The 16,484-nt window shown below is 61.9% G+C and overlaps 1 protein-coding gene across 4 annotated transcripts in view; it reads left to right on the forward strand.

Annotated features, from left to right (window-relative positions):
- The window catches only part of NF2 (NF2, moesin-ezrin-radixin like (MERLIN) tumor suppressor), a 64,893-nt gene extending 61,269 nt beyond the window's left edge, over positions 1-3,624 (forward strand). For all 4 annotated transcript variants that reach the window (XM_020907134.2, XM_020907133.2, XM_020907132.2 and 1 more), the window contains one exon: positions 1,823-3,624. Coding sequence is in view for 2 of the 4 variants with exons in the window: in XM_070475544.1 (XP_070331645.1) it covers positions 1,823-1,880 (58 nt within the window). In the remaining 2 variants the exon portion in view is untranslated. The remainder of the gene's footprint in view (positions 1-1,822) is intronic.
- Positions 3,625-16,484: the final 12,860 nt, after the last annotated feature.

A 16,484-nucleotide genomic window follows, 5' to 3' on the forward strand; every position in this document is an offset into this window, starting at 1 on the left:
CCCTGTGAGGAATGGACCGCCAGGACCACCCCGCAGCTCAGCAGCCCAGGTGGGCTTTGGGTCAGGCGGTCTGGCTGTGCCTGTGAGTGGCTCGGTGTGTGGAAAGCAGGGCTGTGGCAAGCCGTGTCTCCTGCGGGCCCCCTGTCCCTGGAGGAACTGACCTGAGGTCCCCTGGGTGGTTGGAGGAACCTGGGTGGTACACGGGCTTCCACCCTTTTCGGTTCACTCTCTCCCAGGACGGTTTTTGTCCCAGCAGCTCTCTGCCTCTCTCTTTTTTCCGCATCCTGGTTCCTGTTATCACCAAACGTGTCCTTCCCGGACCTTCTCTGTTATGTTTAGGGAGAAGCCCATCCTTCTAGAGGGAGTTCCGTCTCAGCAAAGAAATGAAAGCTCTCTACATTCCCGTTAGAGCTGGGCTTTCCAAAGGGCTTCAGAAATTGGTTCCACTGAAGGAAACAGCTCAGATGCCTCCCTGCATTTAGCTTGTTAGTCAGGAACTTCAAGGCCAAAAGATTTGGCAGGATTTAAAGAGCCGGCTCTCAAGCTGTCTCATTTCGAGTGCACTGATGCTGTGCATCTTTGATGGTGAAGTGGTTGGGTTGGAGCCTTCCTCCCCCGCCCTTCGGAGAGCCAAGCTCTTTGGATTCAGAGGCTGCCAGAGGTCTCTGAATGAGGGAATGGGCCAGGCCATCTAGCCTGCCCCCATGGTTGAACTCCATAGAAAGGGGGCTCAGAGAGGTCAAGCGTGTCCCCTGAGGCCACACAGCGAGCTGGTGATGGAGAATTAGCACCTGGGCCTCTCCAGCCCGGTGGGGAGCTCTCTTTCCCCCGCATCTCACCATTCGTTGCAGTCACCACCTGAGTTTTGCTCACTCGACAAGCGGAGCTCCCACTGCACAGTGCTAAGCCGGTGGCTCGAGGGTATGAAGGTGGACGGACCGTGCATGCTGTGTGTCCCCATCCCCGGAAACTCTCCTCAGCAAAGTCCCAGAGCTGGGTGTGGCGCGCACAGCCTCGGCGGCGTGGTTGATTTCAGGAATAGAGCCGGGCGCTGGGAGGGTGCCCACGCCAGATGCTTCCGCTTGGGGAGCTCCTGGCAAGGGGCCTGCCGGGTTGGGGAATCAAGGTTTGGCAGCCCCAGAGGTCGCAAACCTTATCTGCCAGCCAGGAGCCCCTCCCCCTGCCTTCCGCCTCTTCCCCTTGCTCCTTCCCCGAGCTCCTGCCTCTAAGGAAGGCCTCAGGCCCAGAGCAGCCCCCACCACCACCACCACCACCTGCTCCCCGCTCCCTGCCTGAACCAGCCCTACCTAGAAAGCCTGAGCCTTCCATCCCAGTTTGTGGATGGAAACCCCCTGTCAGCTGCCAGGTCACAGGCAAGTCGGCTCGGGTCCCCTGGGGAACCGGGAGCAGAAGAGACGAGCTGGTCCTCACGGGCCGCAGGCCTGCCCCGCCCGAGGCCCATCGCCTTGCCCCAGCGGCGTGCCCGGGGCCTGAGGACTGAGACGGCGCTGCCGAGCTGGCCCTCGAGCCCTGGTGTGGACAGCGCACCCTGTAGACGGGGCTGGAGGAGTCTCTCCAAATGCCCCGGGGTCTTCCGCCTGCCAGCCCTCCCTCACTCCTGACGTGTCCTCACTGGTCACTTCCCAATTCGAGTCCTTGGACGACTCTGGAAACTTGCTTGGGGCTGACCACCGGCTTCTCGAGCCCTGTTCCCTTTCCTTCCAAACCCGCTTCAAGCTTAGTCCCCGAGGCAGGAGGGTGTCCTGTTGTGAAAGGGCAAGAAGTCAGCCCCGCCTTCACCACCTTCTCTGCTTCCTTGCAGCTCACCCTGCAGAGTGCCAAGTCCCGAGTGGCCTTCTTTGAAGAGCTCTAGCAGGTGACCCGGCCACCCCAGGATCAGCTGCTTCTGCCCGCCCGCCCACAGCACCAACGGGATGGGCCCGACACCACGGGAGCCATCCGAAGGCGGGCCGAGCGGAGAGCCCAGCCCTTTCATGTGCAATTGCCTTGAACTATGACCCTGCAGAGGGTTCTCTCGTAGGGTTCTAGTTCTCCTGACCTGAGTCTTTAGGTTTTTTAAAGAAGTATTTGTCTCTCCTCGTCTGATGTGGGATCCTACGCTTCCTTCGTCCAAAGCACCCTGGAGTGTGTGTCTTACTGTCCCCCCCTCCCCTGCCCTGGCTGACCGCCCGGGCCCCCTGCTGGGGAGTCGCTTCAGGGAGGGGAGTACTCAAGCCCCCTGGAGACCCAGAGGCTGGTGCCATCCCCCAGCCCTGCCCCAGGGTTCCAGACGTTCCTCTCCTTCCCTGGTGAGGAGCTGGTGTGGGGAGAAGGTGGCCCAGAGTGGCCCGCCTGCTCCACGTCATCGGAGAGCTCGGCCACGACGAGCCAGGAGGAGATGGGCGCTTGGCCCAGGCACCACGGGGGGCAGCGCTCTGGCCACCCGCGGTGGGGAGTGGAAACGCAGCTGCGCCCGGGGCAAACCCGGCCTAAGCTGTGGTGAAGGGCTGGCTGCTGGCAGAGGGCCTGGGAGGCCAGCCAAGCCTGCACCTGGAACTTGCACCCTGCGAAACACTCGCTGCCTCTCTCCTGCCCGCTCAGACCCAGGCCTGAGAGGCAGGCATAGGCGGGGTGGGCCTCTCCAGCCGGAGGCTCTCCTGCACGTGCAGGGGCCTGAGGGGGTTCCCCATCGCTCCAGTCAGCCCAGCCACGACCCAGGTCTCTGCGGGGCTCTTGAGGCCCTGCAGGGATGTCTCACTGGCCCCAGCACCCAGCGCCACTGACATGGCCACGGTCCGTCTTGCCGATCTGAACCATCCTTCCTCCTGGCCACGCGCTGGCACAGCCCCCGACCTGTGACGGTGCCCGGGCCTCCTTTCCTGCGGCCCTTGTCTCCCAAGAGCCTTCACTTTACATTCTCCCTGGGCCGTGGAGGGGAGGGGTGCAGGTGACCCTGGGGCCGGGTGGGGGCGGGGAGGCTTAGTCAGTGCTCAGCAGCTGCTGGCACATGACCCCCACCCACCCCCGTGCCCACCCCAAGGCCCACACTCGCTCCTTGGTTTGGGGCCACTCTCCCGCCCCTCCTTCCTCCACGGCCTGCTGGACCCACCAGCCTGTTTACATCCTTCCCACGGGGCTCTTGTGCAGAGCGGCAGGAGGGAACACTCCTCCAGTGAGAAGACGCTTCCTAGGCCAAGATGTGTGAGGGCCAGGAGATTTCCCGGGGGGCAGAGGTGGTCTCCAGCCATCCTAAGTGGTTTTGAGAGACTGAGATGCTCACAGAGATCCCGCCAGATTCCACGGTCAAGCTGCCCTAGGGGTTGTCCTGGGCTGGCCGCCAGTGCCTTGGGCCACCCTGCCCGCCAGAAGCCAGCCCCTCGGGACGTGTAGGGTGGGACTCTGAACACTAAGCATGAACGGCTGTGGCTGGGAGGTTCCCCTCCGTCTCCCCTTGTCCCTCCAAGGCCTCTTACCCTGAGACCAGGTTCCCGGTGGGGATCCTCTAGCGTCTGCTCGGCTGTCTCCCCAGGCTCACCACCCGTCCATCCCTGACCTGTAGATTTAGTCTGTAACAGCGGCTGTGGGCACAGAGCATGGTGGTCATTTATAAAAACCTTGTCGGACTTTGTGGGGTTTTTTTTTTTGTTGTTGTTGTTATTATTATTTAACTGCTGCTTGTCTGTCTGAAGTCTGTGGCCACAGGGGAGCGGGCTGGCGTCTGAGCTGTATAGGGGAGCTGCCTTGGGCTGGGAGGGGGGAGTGGGCCGGCTGGAACACCGCGGTTTTCCTCGGGGACAAGAGCAGGCGGGTACCTCCCGGAGATGGACAGGCGGAGAGGACGGGGCCCTCCGAAGGGTCCTGAGCCCGAGTGGAAGAAGGACTCTGACATCCGTGCTCAGGGTGCGCGCCCACAGCGGAGGCCACTGTGATGTGTCAGTGGACGAGCTGAGGGCTTGTCCAGTTAAGGAAGCCCCTGACCTCCACGAGAGCAGGGCCCTGCTGGGGTCGTTGGGTTAGAAGCGCCCCTGACGGGCGCTGGGCGGAAGCACCGGGCTGGTGACCCTCGGCGAGGCTGCACCGGCGGCCCTTGGTGGGTGCACGCGGACCATCTCGCTGACGTGCTCCCGCCCCTCCTGGGCCCCGGGGGCTCTGCTGTGCGCTGCCCTTGCTGGACGGCCCCCGCGGCCTTACATAACGCTTCGTGAGTGACTGCCTTCTGAGTCCTGGGGACAGGCTTCTCTCTCTCCCTCTCCTTCCTCTTTCGAATCCGAACAGCACATCCTGAGGCTGACAGCCGGCGACAGCGCTGTCGCCCGCTGACAGGGCTGAGACCCGGCGGCCCCCGGAGGGGGCGGCCTTGGTGGGGGGACGCCCGCTGCCCCAGGGCCAGGCCGGCCCCTCTGGGCTTCCAGGGAAGCTCCATCGGTTTTCAAAGACATCAAACCACCCTCCCCCTCCCGTGCGGCCTCCTGTCAGGGCCGGACCAGGAAGGCTATTTGCTATTCTGGCGGACTGTTGTAATTTAAATGATTGTTTTAATAAAAATCCTCAACTGTAAAAAGCTGGTCTTGGGCCTCCTCAGTTTGCTTGTCGCTCCAGCGCCTGCACTGGGGGGCGTTGGGGCCCCCAGGAGGAAACGAGCCTCTGCCCCCACTGATGTCCAGGACCTCAGCCCTATCCTCATGTCGGTGTGGAAAGGACTCCCCTTTTCTGGGCTGATGGCAGCACCCCTGACCTCACCCCCCTCATGCTTCCCACGAAGCAGGCTGTGTCAGTGTCTTTCCCACACCCCTTGCCTGCCCTCAGCTCCAGACCTGGAGACTAGGCTGCCCCACTGGACGGTCACTCCAGGCACCTCTGCTTCCGGGGGCCCCGTTTCCAGCTCTGGAAGGGGGCTGGTGGGTGTCAGGTGGAGTCCCCGGGGGCCCAGGTGCTGCCTGCAGGACAGAGGCGGCCCCATGTGGTCACAGGGCCACGTGCCATTCACCCTTGGAGTCGAGAACTACCCTACAGAGCTTAGAGGTTTTTGTTTAAAGTCACTCAGTCATGTTTTTGGACTCTTTGCAACCCCATGGACTATACCGTCTGTGGAATTCTCCAGGCCAGATTACTGGAGTCGGTAGCTGTTCCCTTCTCCAGGGAATCTTCCCAACCCAGGGACTGGACCCAGGTCTCCCGCATTGCAGGCAGATTCTTTACCAGCTGAGTCACCAGGGAAACCCAAGGATACTGGAGTGGGTAGCCTATCCCTTCTCCAGCGGATCTTCCCGGCGCAAGAATTAAACCAGGATCTCCTGCATTGCAGGTGGGTTACCAAGGAAGCCATACATACATATATATATATATATAGGAAAGATATGTATGAAGTTGTAAAGCTAGAGAGTTACAAAGTTTTTAAACACTTACTATTTTGTTCATTTTAAATGTATACAGTTAGTAACTAATTCAACTATTTTTGTTCAATAAATAATAGGAAATTGCTGTTTGTTTTTTTCATTGACGTTAATTGATTTACAACGTTATGTTAGTTTCAGGCGTGCAGAAACTGCCACATTTCTTAAATGTAGGGTATGTTATTTGCAGTGACTGGAAATAGTCTGATTTCCTACCTAGTCCCAAGCTACAGAAAGAACCTTATAAATACCAGTCATCTGAAGTTGTCCAGACAATATCTTTCCCTTTTTTTTTTAAGCCAACCCCTGACCCCCAAAAGATAACAATATGCTCTCACAGATGACAAGATCACCATTCAGTGGGGTTTGAATTAACCAGGGAGACAGGTTGAATTCTCCTTTGCTTTTTTTTTGTCGTTTTTCGTTTGTCTTGACCGCGCTATAAACCGAAAGCTGCTGCAGGATCCGGGTGTTTCACTGTGGCATTTGCAGCCGGGCCCCACGGGGGTCCCTGCGTGGCTCCTTCTGGCATCCCTGCCAGCACTTCACCCTGCTCTGTGGTCCTCGCCTGAGATGAGTGCCTGGCAGCCTTCCCCACGGCTGGCCACCCCAGAAGCCTTCGCTTGGGAGGAGTAAGTCGGGAGCCACCCACGGATGTAACGACGAGTTGGCAGCAGGACTCCAGGGGGAAAGGTATTGGTGAGAAGGTTGCTGCAACCGTGTCTAATCCAATTTCTCTTGCACGTCTGGGGAAGAGACAGTCAAGCCATCTGCGTGTTCTCCGGCATCTCCCTCTCAGACGGCCTAGGCAGCTGAGAGGGAGGCCAGGGCTCCTCTCCCCTCCCGGGCCGCGGCGGGGCTCCCTGGCAGCCTCTCATTACTGCATTATGGCAGGATGCTGCGGCCGCAATCCCGGCGCCGCTAGGGAGGCCGGAGCCGGCTCGGGGCCACTGAGCATCGCCAGGACCTGAGCCTTCACAGAGGAACCCCCACCGAGTCCCCTCCCGGTTCCCACTTGATGCCTATTCCCCGCTGGCATAGTAGCCCCAGAAATAGCACCTGGCACGTTGCCTCTGAGCCAAAGAAATCGAGACACCTCCCGGTGAGGTCACTTGCTGCATACCCACTCCCTGCCTCCTGGCTCCCCCTCTGCAAAGAGGGCTAGGAGTGACGCCTCTGGGTACCTCTGAGATACTGTCAGGCTAACATGAAGACGAGACCCCCCCCCAAAAAATACTCAGATTTCTAAGGGAAAGGGGATTGTGGGGGTGTAGTGCTACCGCCGTTTCCTTACAAGTACCAGGAGCTATACACACGAAGAATCGCGCCCTCTTTCCCTTTCACACGACCGTGGGGAGGGCCAAGGGACACCACACGGCCGCGGGGCTCCAAGCCCCTGACCTGGAACTCAGAGGAGACCCGGGTTTCAGCCACTTAGCAGCCATGTGGTCGAGACAAGTTACCTAAGTTTTGGGCACAGCAGTTTCCTCATCGAAAAGGGAGTTTTGTTGGGGTTTGTGGGAGCTGATCCGGGAAGCTCTAAGCCCAGTGACTCTTTCTCTGGAGGCTTCCTTTGAGGATGGGGCGGGGATGGGGGGTAGTTACAGGAGGAAGCAGAGGAAAGGGCAGTGGGTGACCCAGAGGAAACCCCAGCCCAGGAGGGACCGCCTGGGCCCCTCAGCCCAGCTGCACCCGAGGCTTAATGACCTGCATCTGGCCCCTCTCTCCTCGCTGTGTTTGCCCAGTGCCAGCTGCAAAGCCCAGGGAGATGATAGATCACCCAGGCTGGGGGTGGCCTGGAGAGGATGTTCTGGCTTCATCACATTAATACCTGCTGCTCCGGTCAATAATCCACTGGAGGCTCAGGGTGAGCAGGGGTGGGTGGGCAGCCCTCAGCCCTCCCAGCACCTGGAGCAGCCCACCCAGAGCCTGTGGGCACCCACGGCAGACGCCAGTGTGGGGGGTGTTGGGGGGGGGCAGCGACGGGCATGCAGCGACCTCATTTTCTCTTATCAGCCATGAGAAAGAAGTCCCCGTGGAGTTCTTGCCCATTTTCAATATAAATAATGTAATTCCCCCGCCTGCCTGCTCAGGGAGGAAGGGGCAGCCTTTGATCTGGAGGAATTAAGTCAGTAAACAAAAGGGAGAAGGCTGCGGGGGTGTCTCCTTGTAGGCACCTGCTGTGCCATTTACCCAGGAGATGGAGTTAAACCCAGAACTGGGGGGACAGGGACAGCTTCTCCCCCGCCCACCGTCCCCCCGGACCTCCCTGAAGTCTCCCTTCCTCCAGAGCCGCCTTTCCTGGGCCACCACGCAGCCCGGCCTCTGAAGCTCCTGCCCTCCCCAGCAGTGGCCCGGCCTGGCCCTGCATGGTTCCCAGGGGAGGGTGACTCAGGGAGACGTGTGTGCGGAGTGCTCTGGGGTGGTTTGGGCTGGAGAAGGGTTTCCCCCGACCCTGGGGGACGGGAGGCGCCGTGACTGGCAGAGCCACCTGTCCTGGCCTGTCCCGGCCTGTCAGGGTCCAGCCTGTGCCTCCGGAGAACGGCTCTCTGCTTGCAGCCACGCGGCCCAGAAGGTCCCTTCCCCGACTCTCCAGGCTCCCTTGTGCGGGTCGAGTTTTGGATGAGAGGAACCCAGGCCCCTTCCTGTTGCAGGCATCTATGAATGTGGGTGTTTCTAAAAGAATTCCACAGGCTGGTCTCTTTTACCTCCCTTTTGCCTCCGGGGAGTGGAATAAAGACAGACCTAGGGTCCCATGGGGCAGGGCTGGGGAGAGGGGTCTAGGGGTGGTGGGCTATGGTCTTGAACCAGGCACCCCACAGGGTCAGCCTGCCTTACTCCACCCTCTCTCCCAGCCCCACTCTCCTCTGGCACAAACTGGGGAGTGGGCAGTTCTGGTACCCATCCCCTTGTTAGCGTGAAGGGCCGGGGGCCTAGCCCCGCCCCGTCTCCGGCCACATGTCTGGCTCCTGACAGTCCCAGTGGCGGCCAGGGCAGCGCTGTCAGCCAGGCCTGCTGCGACAGGTGCTCTGCCCTAAAACCCTTAGGGGTCCCCCCACCCCCAGCTTCTTTGCCCATGCCCAGGTCCCTCCCCCAGCCTTCCGCTCCCAGCCGAGTTCCTCAGGCAGAATCTATTAAGTCCTTCATATTAGCCGGCAAAGGGGAAACAACCCTCTTTCATCTTAACTGGAGTGAATTTGCATTAACACCTGGGGAGTTCTGTTTGCCTTGAGAAAGCACATTGCTATTCTGAGCGCACACGCTGGGCAGCCGTCGAGCGTCCTATTCTTTTATTAATACGGCTTTTCTCTCCTCCCCGCTTTCCCCGTGGAATAGTGGGGAGCAGCTGGGGATACCAGGGCTCCCTGCACCACGTAGGAAGGTCCCCGGAAACGCTGAGAAGGGAGAGCGGGGAGCAGCTCTCAGATGGAGTGGACATGATGTCCCCACCAGGCATCCCTGGGCCGCGCACCCTCACCCCATTCCCCACTCTAGCAGGCCCTCGGGCTCCAGGGGCAGCCCCACCCCAGCATCCCTGTCTGCCAAGCTCTGCCACGACCAGTCTGTACTGGATGTCGGGTTGAGAGGCCCAGCAAGGCAGTGATCAAGGAGCTGGGGCCTGACCCGGAGGGGCTCCTTAGGTGGGGGAGGGGGTCGGGAGATGTGGAGGACTCAGGGATGGCTCCCTCTGGGCCCAGGGGCCCCAGCCGTGATGACGACACACAAGTCCTGGCGTGACAGGTGGGTCTGACTCTCTGCCCGCAGAGCCCGCATCAGCCACTGTCCCATCCTGTCACCGATGCAACATCAAGAGTGTTTGCAGGAAATGTGGAATCAAGGGTGGGCAGAGCTTGGTGGTCGGGTCTCAGACCTGGAGATGGAGGCTCCAGAAGGAGACAGACGATGGGGAAGGAAGGGTACACAGGGACACCCCTCCTCCGCCTCCTGCTCCTCTTGCTTCCAGTCCTCCAGGAAAGCCCAGTTCCTCCCCAGGTTCAAGCCTGGAAGGGATGAGCCTCCCTTCTCCCCAGCTCCGGCTCCCGTGGGCCAGGAAGCTGGAGGGGGCGGACGGAGAGTCCACTGGGAGTAGTGGGAAAGCAGCACACGCCAGGGCGCCCCGCCTCACCTCCCGCCTCCTGCTGATCCCAGATGACGGGAGGGAGGCGCGGGGCAGACAGGAGGGGCCGGGCACCATCTCCCCTGGCCAGGCAGAGAAGGGTCCCATGAGGACGGGGGGTGGCCCCGCAGGGCTGGGTGGGGGGCAGCGCTGCTCGGAGGAGAGGGCTTGGCCTCTGGAGCCCCACCTCTGTCTTCCGTGGGACGGACCCAGTTCCCAGCCAGGCGCAGGGTCATCGCGGATCCCAGGTCTGAGCCGACACCTGCCACAGAGAGTTTATTAAGCGGGGCCTGCGGCTGTGTGGTTATGGCTGTTCACTCTTAGCTCGTCCTGGCTCAGGTGTCGGAGGAGACAGCTCAGGGCGGCAGGGGCCGTGAGGGTGGGGGAAGGTCCTTCCTTGGCTTTGCTCCCGTGCCCTGGGCAGATCACCCCAAACTGCCCCCCCATGAAGAGAGGGGGGCAGGATATGACCAGTTGGGGCCCCCGAGCTCGGGCCTCCTGGGTTGACACAGGAGAGGGGCTGGTGGTCGCATGTCTCTGAGTGGGTGACTCTGGAGCAACCTGGGCACAGCCCCCGGGACTCGGAGGGGAGCCCCAAGGGTCCAGGAGCCCGATGCCGCTATCAGCATTCCACGGGGATCCTTGGACCACCCCCAGCAGACTGCCCACCCCCCATCCCTCCGGAGACTGGGTCTGTGCCAGGGGCCACAGCTCCTCTTTCCGGTGACATTTACCGGCTGGGAAGTGGCCACCGAGTCGTGAAATCAGTGCCGGCCCGGGGCTAGCCCACTTCATTAGAGCCGGCTCTGCTTCACTGGGCAGGTCGGCACAGGCCAGGCCCAGCACAGTTCTACACGCCCAGCCCCGAAGCTCCTCCGGGTGGTCCCAGCCCTGCTGCCTGCCTCAGGGGAGCAGGCCCAGCCCCCCGACCCCAGCACTGACCCATCTGTCTGGGGTCAGGGCCACAGGGTCCCCCGAGCACCTGCTCAGGGCCCGAGGGGGAGTCACAACAAGAGTGATCGTGTACGCCTTGGCACCGCTGGTCCCAGCAGGGCCACGCTCCCCACCCTGCACATGGGCCCACTTTGGTCCTGGCTGCATCTTAAGGCCCCTGGGGAGCCCTGTGCTGTCACCACTGTGGGACAGGGTGGGCAGAGTGAGGCTCAAAGAGGCCATCTGACTTCTCGGAGCTGGGGTGCAAGCCCCATCCGACCTCCGCCTGGGCTGTTCTGCCCTCAAATGAGCTGGGTGTGGCCATCGGCCCCCTAAGGGGGCTCCCAGTGAGGACAAGCCCGGGTGGGGGTCAGGATATGAGGGAGGGGCTGTCCAGGGTGCCGTCGGATGCTGGGAGGTGAGAGCCCATCCTGGCCTTCACCCCCACAGCAGGGGAGGCTAGGCTGAGCGTGGTGCTCTTGGAGTGTGTGGGGTTCACTCGTGAGCCCCCCACCCGGCAGCTCCTCCTTGGGCCTCCCCCTGGGCAAAGGTGTGGCTCTGGCCCCGGGGAGCGAGCGAAGGTCTGGGGTGGGCATGTAGGCACCTCTCATCACCTCCCAGCTGGGGGACCCCAAGCAACTCAGATCACCCCCGCTTTGAGCTCCAGTTTTCAAAGCTGGAAAACGGGGTCACCGACATCTGCCTTGGATGACTAAACGAGAACGCACTTCAAGTGCAGACTGTGCCTGGCACCGAGGCTGCCATCGCTGCCAGGAAGCACGCGCCAGGCAGGATGCTGTCTGCCCGCCACACTCCCAGTACCGAGCGTGATGGATGCAAAACCCTGTCCCGTAACGTCCAGAGTGCCCGGGGCAGGCAGTCAGGCAGCCGAAGCCAACTCGTCTGATGCCCTGGGTGCCCAGCACAGAGCCTGGTCTGGGTGCTCAGTCCTGTGGGTGCTCAGTACTCAGTAGTTGAGTGAATGAGTCTCAGCCCCCCCATCTGTGGGGTGGGGCGCCCCCCACCTGCAGGGTGAAGATCTTCAACCCGACTCCCTGGGGCCCCGGCCAGCCCTTGTACAATTCAGGTGAAATGTACATCTGTGTCTCTTTTTCTGATGGCTCAGAAAGCGTTTGTTTTGATAATTTAAATGCGAAGGAGGAGGAGGAGGGAGGTGGTAACTTCTCAGCAAACCGGGTGGGGGCTGGGAGAGGTTCCAGGCCACGATGTCCCCCTGGCCCTGCTGGTCCGGTCAGCATAGCTGTACTTACCACGGGGCCTGGTCATCACTCAGCCAGCCCCTCCCACAGCCCTTCTGGCCCAGAGGAGCATCCATCAACGTCTCCTTCCCCCTGACAGCCCAGACGATTAGCCAGTCCCGCCTGAATCCGGTGGCCCTGCCACTCGCAGCCACCATCTCTGCCTCCCCCTCCGCCGCCGGGGACCAGGCCAGGGGGTGGGGTGGGGGGTAGGGGCACAAAGCAGGCACAGCACGAATCCCCTCTTCTGGGGCACCACTGTATCCCCATTTTACAGACCAGGGGCTTGGCTCCCAGAGGCCAGAGACCTGCCCAGGGTCACGCGAGTGAGGCCCGGAGCTGTCACTTAAACGCAGATTGGTCTAGCTGTGGGGTCCACGCTCTTTATTTCTGTCACCCTTGTCCCAGCCTCGGTCTCCCCTGTGCTAAGAGAGCTGCAGACTTCCTCCAGGCCCCGGCCCCCCCCCCCAGAGGGGCCGCTGCCTGCTCACCCTACCCCAGCATCCCAGGGACGGCGCGATGGATGCAGGTCCCATGGGGGGCAGGTGTGACATGCCCACACACCCACGGACCGCCCCGCAGCTGATGGAGCTCCTCCTCGGGGGCGCGGCTCCATCTGGTCAGGCGCCGCGCCAGGCTGATGGATGGGCCGCCCGCCCAACCACCCGCACGCTCACAGGTGTGCTCCAGGGTCAGCAGGGCCCCTCCACGGCCCCTCATTCAGTCATTTAACAAACACAGGCTTAGCGGGGGGGCCCACCGTGTGCTGGAACGCAGCTGAAAAATAAGAAGACCCCACTGCTGCTGGGGGTGGGGGTGGGGTGGGGGCGGCCTGCTCAGGGTCTGCAGAAATGAGGGGTGCAGATGCGGCCCTGGCAGGTGGGACTGGAGGGGGCCACAAGGGGAGGGAGTGAAAGATTCTAGAGCCGACAGCGGGTCAGCAGCAGAAGCCGGGGGCGGGGGTGATGGTATGAGCCCCACTTTCTAGGTGAGGAAACCAAGCCTTGGAGACCGGGCACCACTAGCCCAAGGTCACATGAGGGAGCGGCAGGGCTGGGCTGGGGGTGACGCTGCACGGGGGCCACTGGCACCACCACCCCACCCCGCACCAGCCCTGGCATCCAAACCTTGACCACGGCCCCAGCCCGGCCGGCCGAGGGAGTCTGAGAGCAGCCTCCGCCGCCGCCTCACTCGGGGAGGCAGCTGGCCCCTTGGTGCTGCCGCGGACAGGAGCTGGGCAAGAAATATCACATCATTAAAATGACAAATCCCTTTACTAACTGAACTGGAAGGCCTGCCTCCCTGCCTCAGATCACTCAGCCCCCTCCTCCCCAGCCCCCAGCTCATCCCTCCCCTCCCAGTCCAGCAGGAGCGCATGGAGGGACCACTGCCTCGTCCCTGAGATGACCTTGTGTCTGCAGCCCTCCAGCGGGGACTGGCTGGGGGGGGGGGTCCTCTGTTCTACAGATGATGAAACAGAGGCTCGGAGAGGGGACGAGACCCTCCAGTGGGGGCTGCCTCATCTCTAAGGGTCCCCACCCCAACGTAGTGGCCAGGGCTCCCTGGGTGATCTCAGACCCCACATCCAACTGCGGAATTCCATGGCCATGCCCTGCCCCTGCTCAGAGGAACAAGGCCACAGCAAGACTTGTATTCCAGAATGCTGCCGTGATCTGTCACAGCGCCTTTCCCTGGGGCCCATCCTTGTCTCTCTCCCTGGGGGGCAGGGGGACACTTGTCTGAGCCCCATGTTGTGAGAAGGATGGGGCAGGGCTGGTTCTCCTGGATTTACAGGCAGGAGCCCCGCAGGGGAGGGCGCTGAGGCAGGCTGCTGCCCTCCGTTGCCCCATTTGACAGCAGGTCCTCTGCAGCAAAGCTGAGGCCGCGCCACGTGGGGCCTGGTGGGTAGAGTGAGCGCCTGTCTCTCCCGGGGCCCACCTGTGCGTGCCCATGTCTCATCCATGCCTGCCCACACATGCCAAGCAATGTGGGTCCAGCCCTGGGCTCTGGGGTCCCGGGCACTCAGACCTATCCACCCCGGCCCACATGTGTGCACACACTTGGCCACAGCTGCACACACCCTCGCCCACCCCTCAGGCACCCACCAGCCCCATCCACATACATCTGTGTCCCGTGCCCACAGCCGGCAGGAGCTCCATGTGGAGTCCGGGCTCCTCTGGGGAGCGGGGCAGGTGAGCAGATGCTGGGAGAGGCCGCCCGGCCCCACAGGCAGCCTGATTCCCAGAATGACCCCCCCACTCCGCGGCCCTCCTCCAGGCCCAGCCAGCAAGGACACGCCGTCCGCCTGCCCGCTGTCCTGGTCTCCTTGGACGCAGACAGATCCCACGGAGGCGTCTGGCGCATCCTGACTCGGCCGCAGCCACCACTCCGGCCGACCGGCCCCTTCCCCGTGCCCAGGGCCGTCCTGCCGTCCTCCCCCAACCTGCAGGGCGGCCGCACCAGCGCCCCCCATACCCCGCCCTCCCAGGGTGGAGAGGCGGCTTCTTTCAGAAATCACCACGAGGGGGTCTCCCAAGCCTTCCCACCTGACCTTGGGCCAGTCCTGCCTCCCTCAAGACCTCTGTTTTCCCGTCTGGAAAATTGGGAGGGAGGTTGGACTAGAAATCTGCCAAGGTCTTGCCCGTCTCTGGCTGGGCGATTCTCCCAAAGGGTGGGAGAGGGGGGTTAGCGGAGATACAGGGAAGAGGAAGCAGATACAGGAGGGGATGGCCCCTCCCTGGCCCAGCTCCAGGCCTGAGATGCTTGGGGACTGGAACACCCCGGGGTCTTGTGTGTGCTGAGCATCTTCACAAGCCATCCGGCCCCCTCCCAGTGGGCGCTTCGTTGCCATTTCAGGTGAGGAAACTGAGGCCCGGAGAGATGCCACGGGGAGCCTAGGGCCCACCCCGCCCCCAGGTCCCCGCACTTGGCCTCCCTGAGGGCCACGGTGTGGGAGCCGGGCAAAAGACTGCTCCCTGTCCTGCCGGCGGTCAGGGAAGGCGGTGTTCCGGGAACCGCTTTCTCCAGAGCCAGGCACCTCCCCGCTCCCGCTCCTGGCTCCAAGCCCACCCCCCCGGCGCTGCCCATCGCTGCCCATCGCTGCCCATCCATTCGCTGTCACTTCCTGGCAGGGCCAGCGGGCCATACATCACCCAACCACGAAGCCTGAGGCAGTCCAGCCAGGCGGGTGGGCCGGCGCCCGCCCCGGTGGGACCCACCCTAGGGCTGAGGGTGGGATTTCAGGCGCCCCACTCCTGCCTGTGAACAGGGAGCTGGGGCCAGCAGAGGAGGGGTCTCCTTGGAGTCCCAAAGCCCACCCCGGGAGATAGCCACTCCCTGTGTGTGGGGGGGGACACAGGAGGCAGTTGTGGGCCACGGGGTGACCTCAAGCGGAGTGTGGGTCGGCGGATGGCCCACAAGTGGAGGGCACTTGGCACTTGGTTGGTGGAGCTCTTGGCAGGAGGACAAAGACTCTTGTCTCCCCGGCCCCCACCTGCCGAGTAATTTGCTGATGGAGGTCACTGTCTCCTGATGGAGCCATGCTGGAGGGGGGCAGTGGGAAGGCTCACACTTGGGGGGGGTCCTCAGTCACCACCCTACCTCACGTCAGCTTCCTGCTCCCCTCAACACGCACACCCCCACACCTCCTGCCCTCACCTCCCAGGGCTGCCTCTGTAGGGAGCCTCCAATTCTGCATTCATTCATTCCCTCATTCATTCATTGACTCATTCATTCAACAACCCTGTATGAGCATCTGCTCTATGTCACAGCACTGGTATGCGACCTCCAACAAATCCAGCAACAGGCAAGGACAGAAAGTCCACGGCGCGTTAGGTTGTGGTAGACCACAGACAGAGGGCCTCTATCAAACGCCCCTCCCACTGGCCCCCTAAGCAAGCCCTGGTCACTCTCTTGACCTAGGTGTGGTTCCCCCACCAGCCTTCCAATGGCATCCACCTACTCTTGGAGCCCAGGGCGCAGGGGCAGGCCAGGGCGGTAAAGCAGGACCGTGGGAGAACAGGTGTGGCTTGTCTGTGTGTTTTCTTTTTAAGCACGGTGTGGCCAAGGAAAGCCCACCAGGAAGGTGGCTTTTGAGTAAAGACCTGAAGGAGTGAGCAGTGACGGTGTCTAGGGAGACAGCATTTCTGGCAGACAACAGAGCAAGTGCAAAGGCCCTGAGGCAGCAGGAGGAGGTGAGCAAGGGGGAAAGTGGAGGGCAGAGAGGCGCAGAGAGAGGCACCCTGGGCTGCTTCAAGAGTAGGTGGATGCTGTTGGAAGGCTGGCGGGGGGAACCACGCCTAGGTCAAGAGAGCGACCCGGGCTTGCTTAGGGGACCAGTGGGAGGGGCATTTGATAGAGGCCCTCTGTCTACGGGCTACCTGTCCTGCTTCCCTCCTTTTTCTTTCCTTCACTAATTAATCCAGCAAATATTTTTTGAAGGCCAGAAATCAATGGAGCCTCTTGTTAACTCAACCCAAAGGACACTCCACTCTGCCCCCAGTGCCTGGGGTGGTGCTGGACCCTCCAGGCCCCCCTCCATGCTCCGATTGTCATCCCACCTGTCCCTTCACACAGACGCAGGGTGACAGGGTGAGAAAAGCCACCAAATGCTGGAGGCCAGGGCCGGTGAGTCTCAGACGCACACACGAGGCTGTCCCCTCCCATCCCTAGCTCTCGGTTTCCCCACCTGTGAAGTGAGCAGGGCCAGAGGACCGAGAACTCTTTCTAGTCTAAAATGCAGACACTTCGTGATTCTCTCCCCCACCCACAGCCCTGGGGCTG

Source organism: Odocoileus virginianus, chromosome 12 (genome assembly GCF_023699985.2).
Source record: "Odocoileus virginianus isolate 20LAN1187 ecotype Illinois chromosome 12, Ovbor_1.2, whole genome shotgun sequence".
Taxonomy (NCBI): domain Eukaryota; kingdom Metazoa; phylum Chordata; class Mammalia; order Artiodactyla; family Cervidae; genus Odocoileus; species Odocoileus virginianus.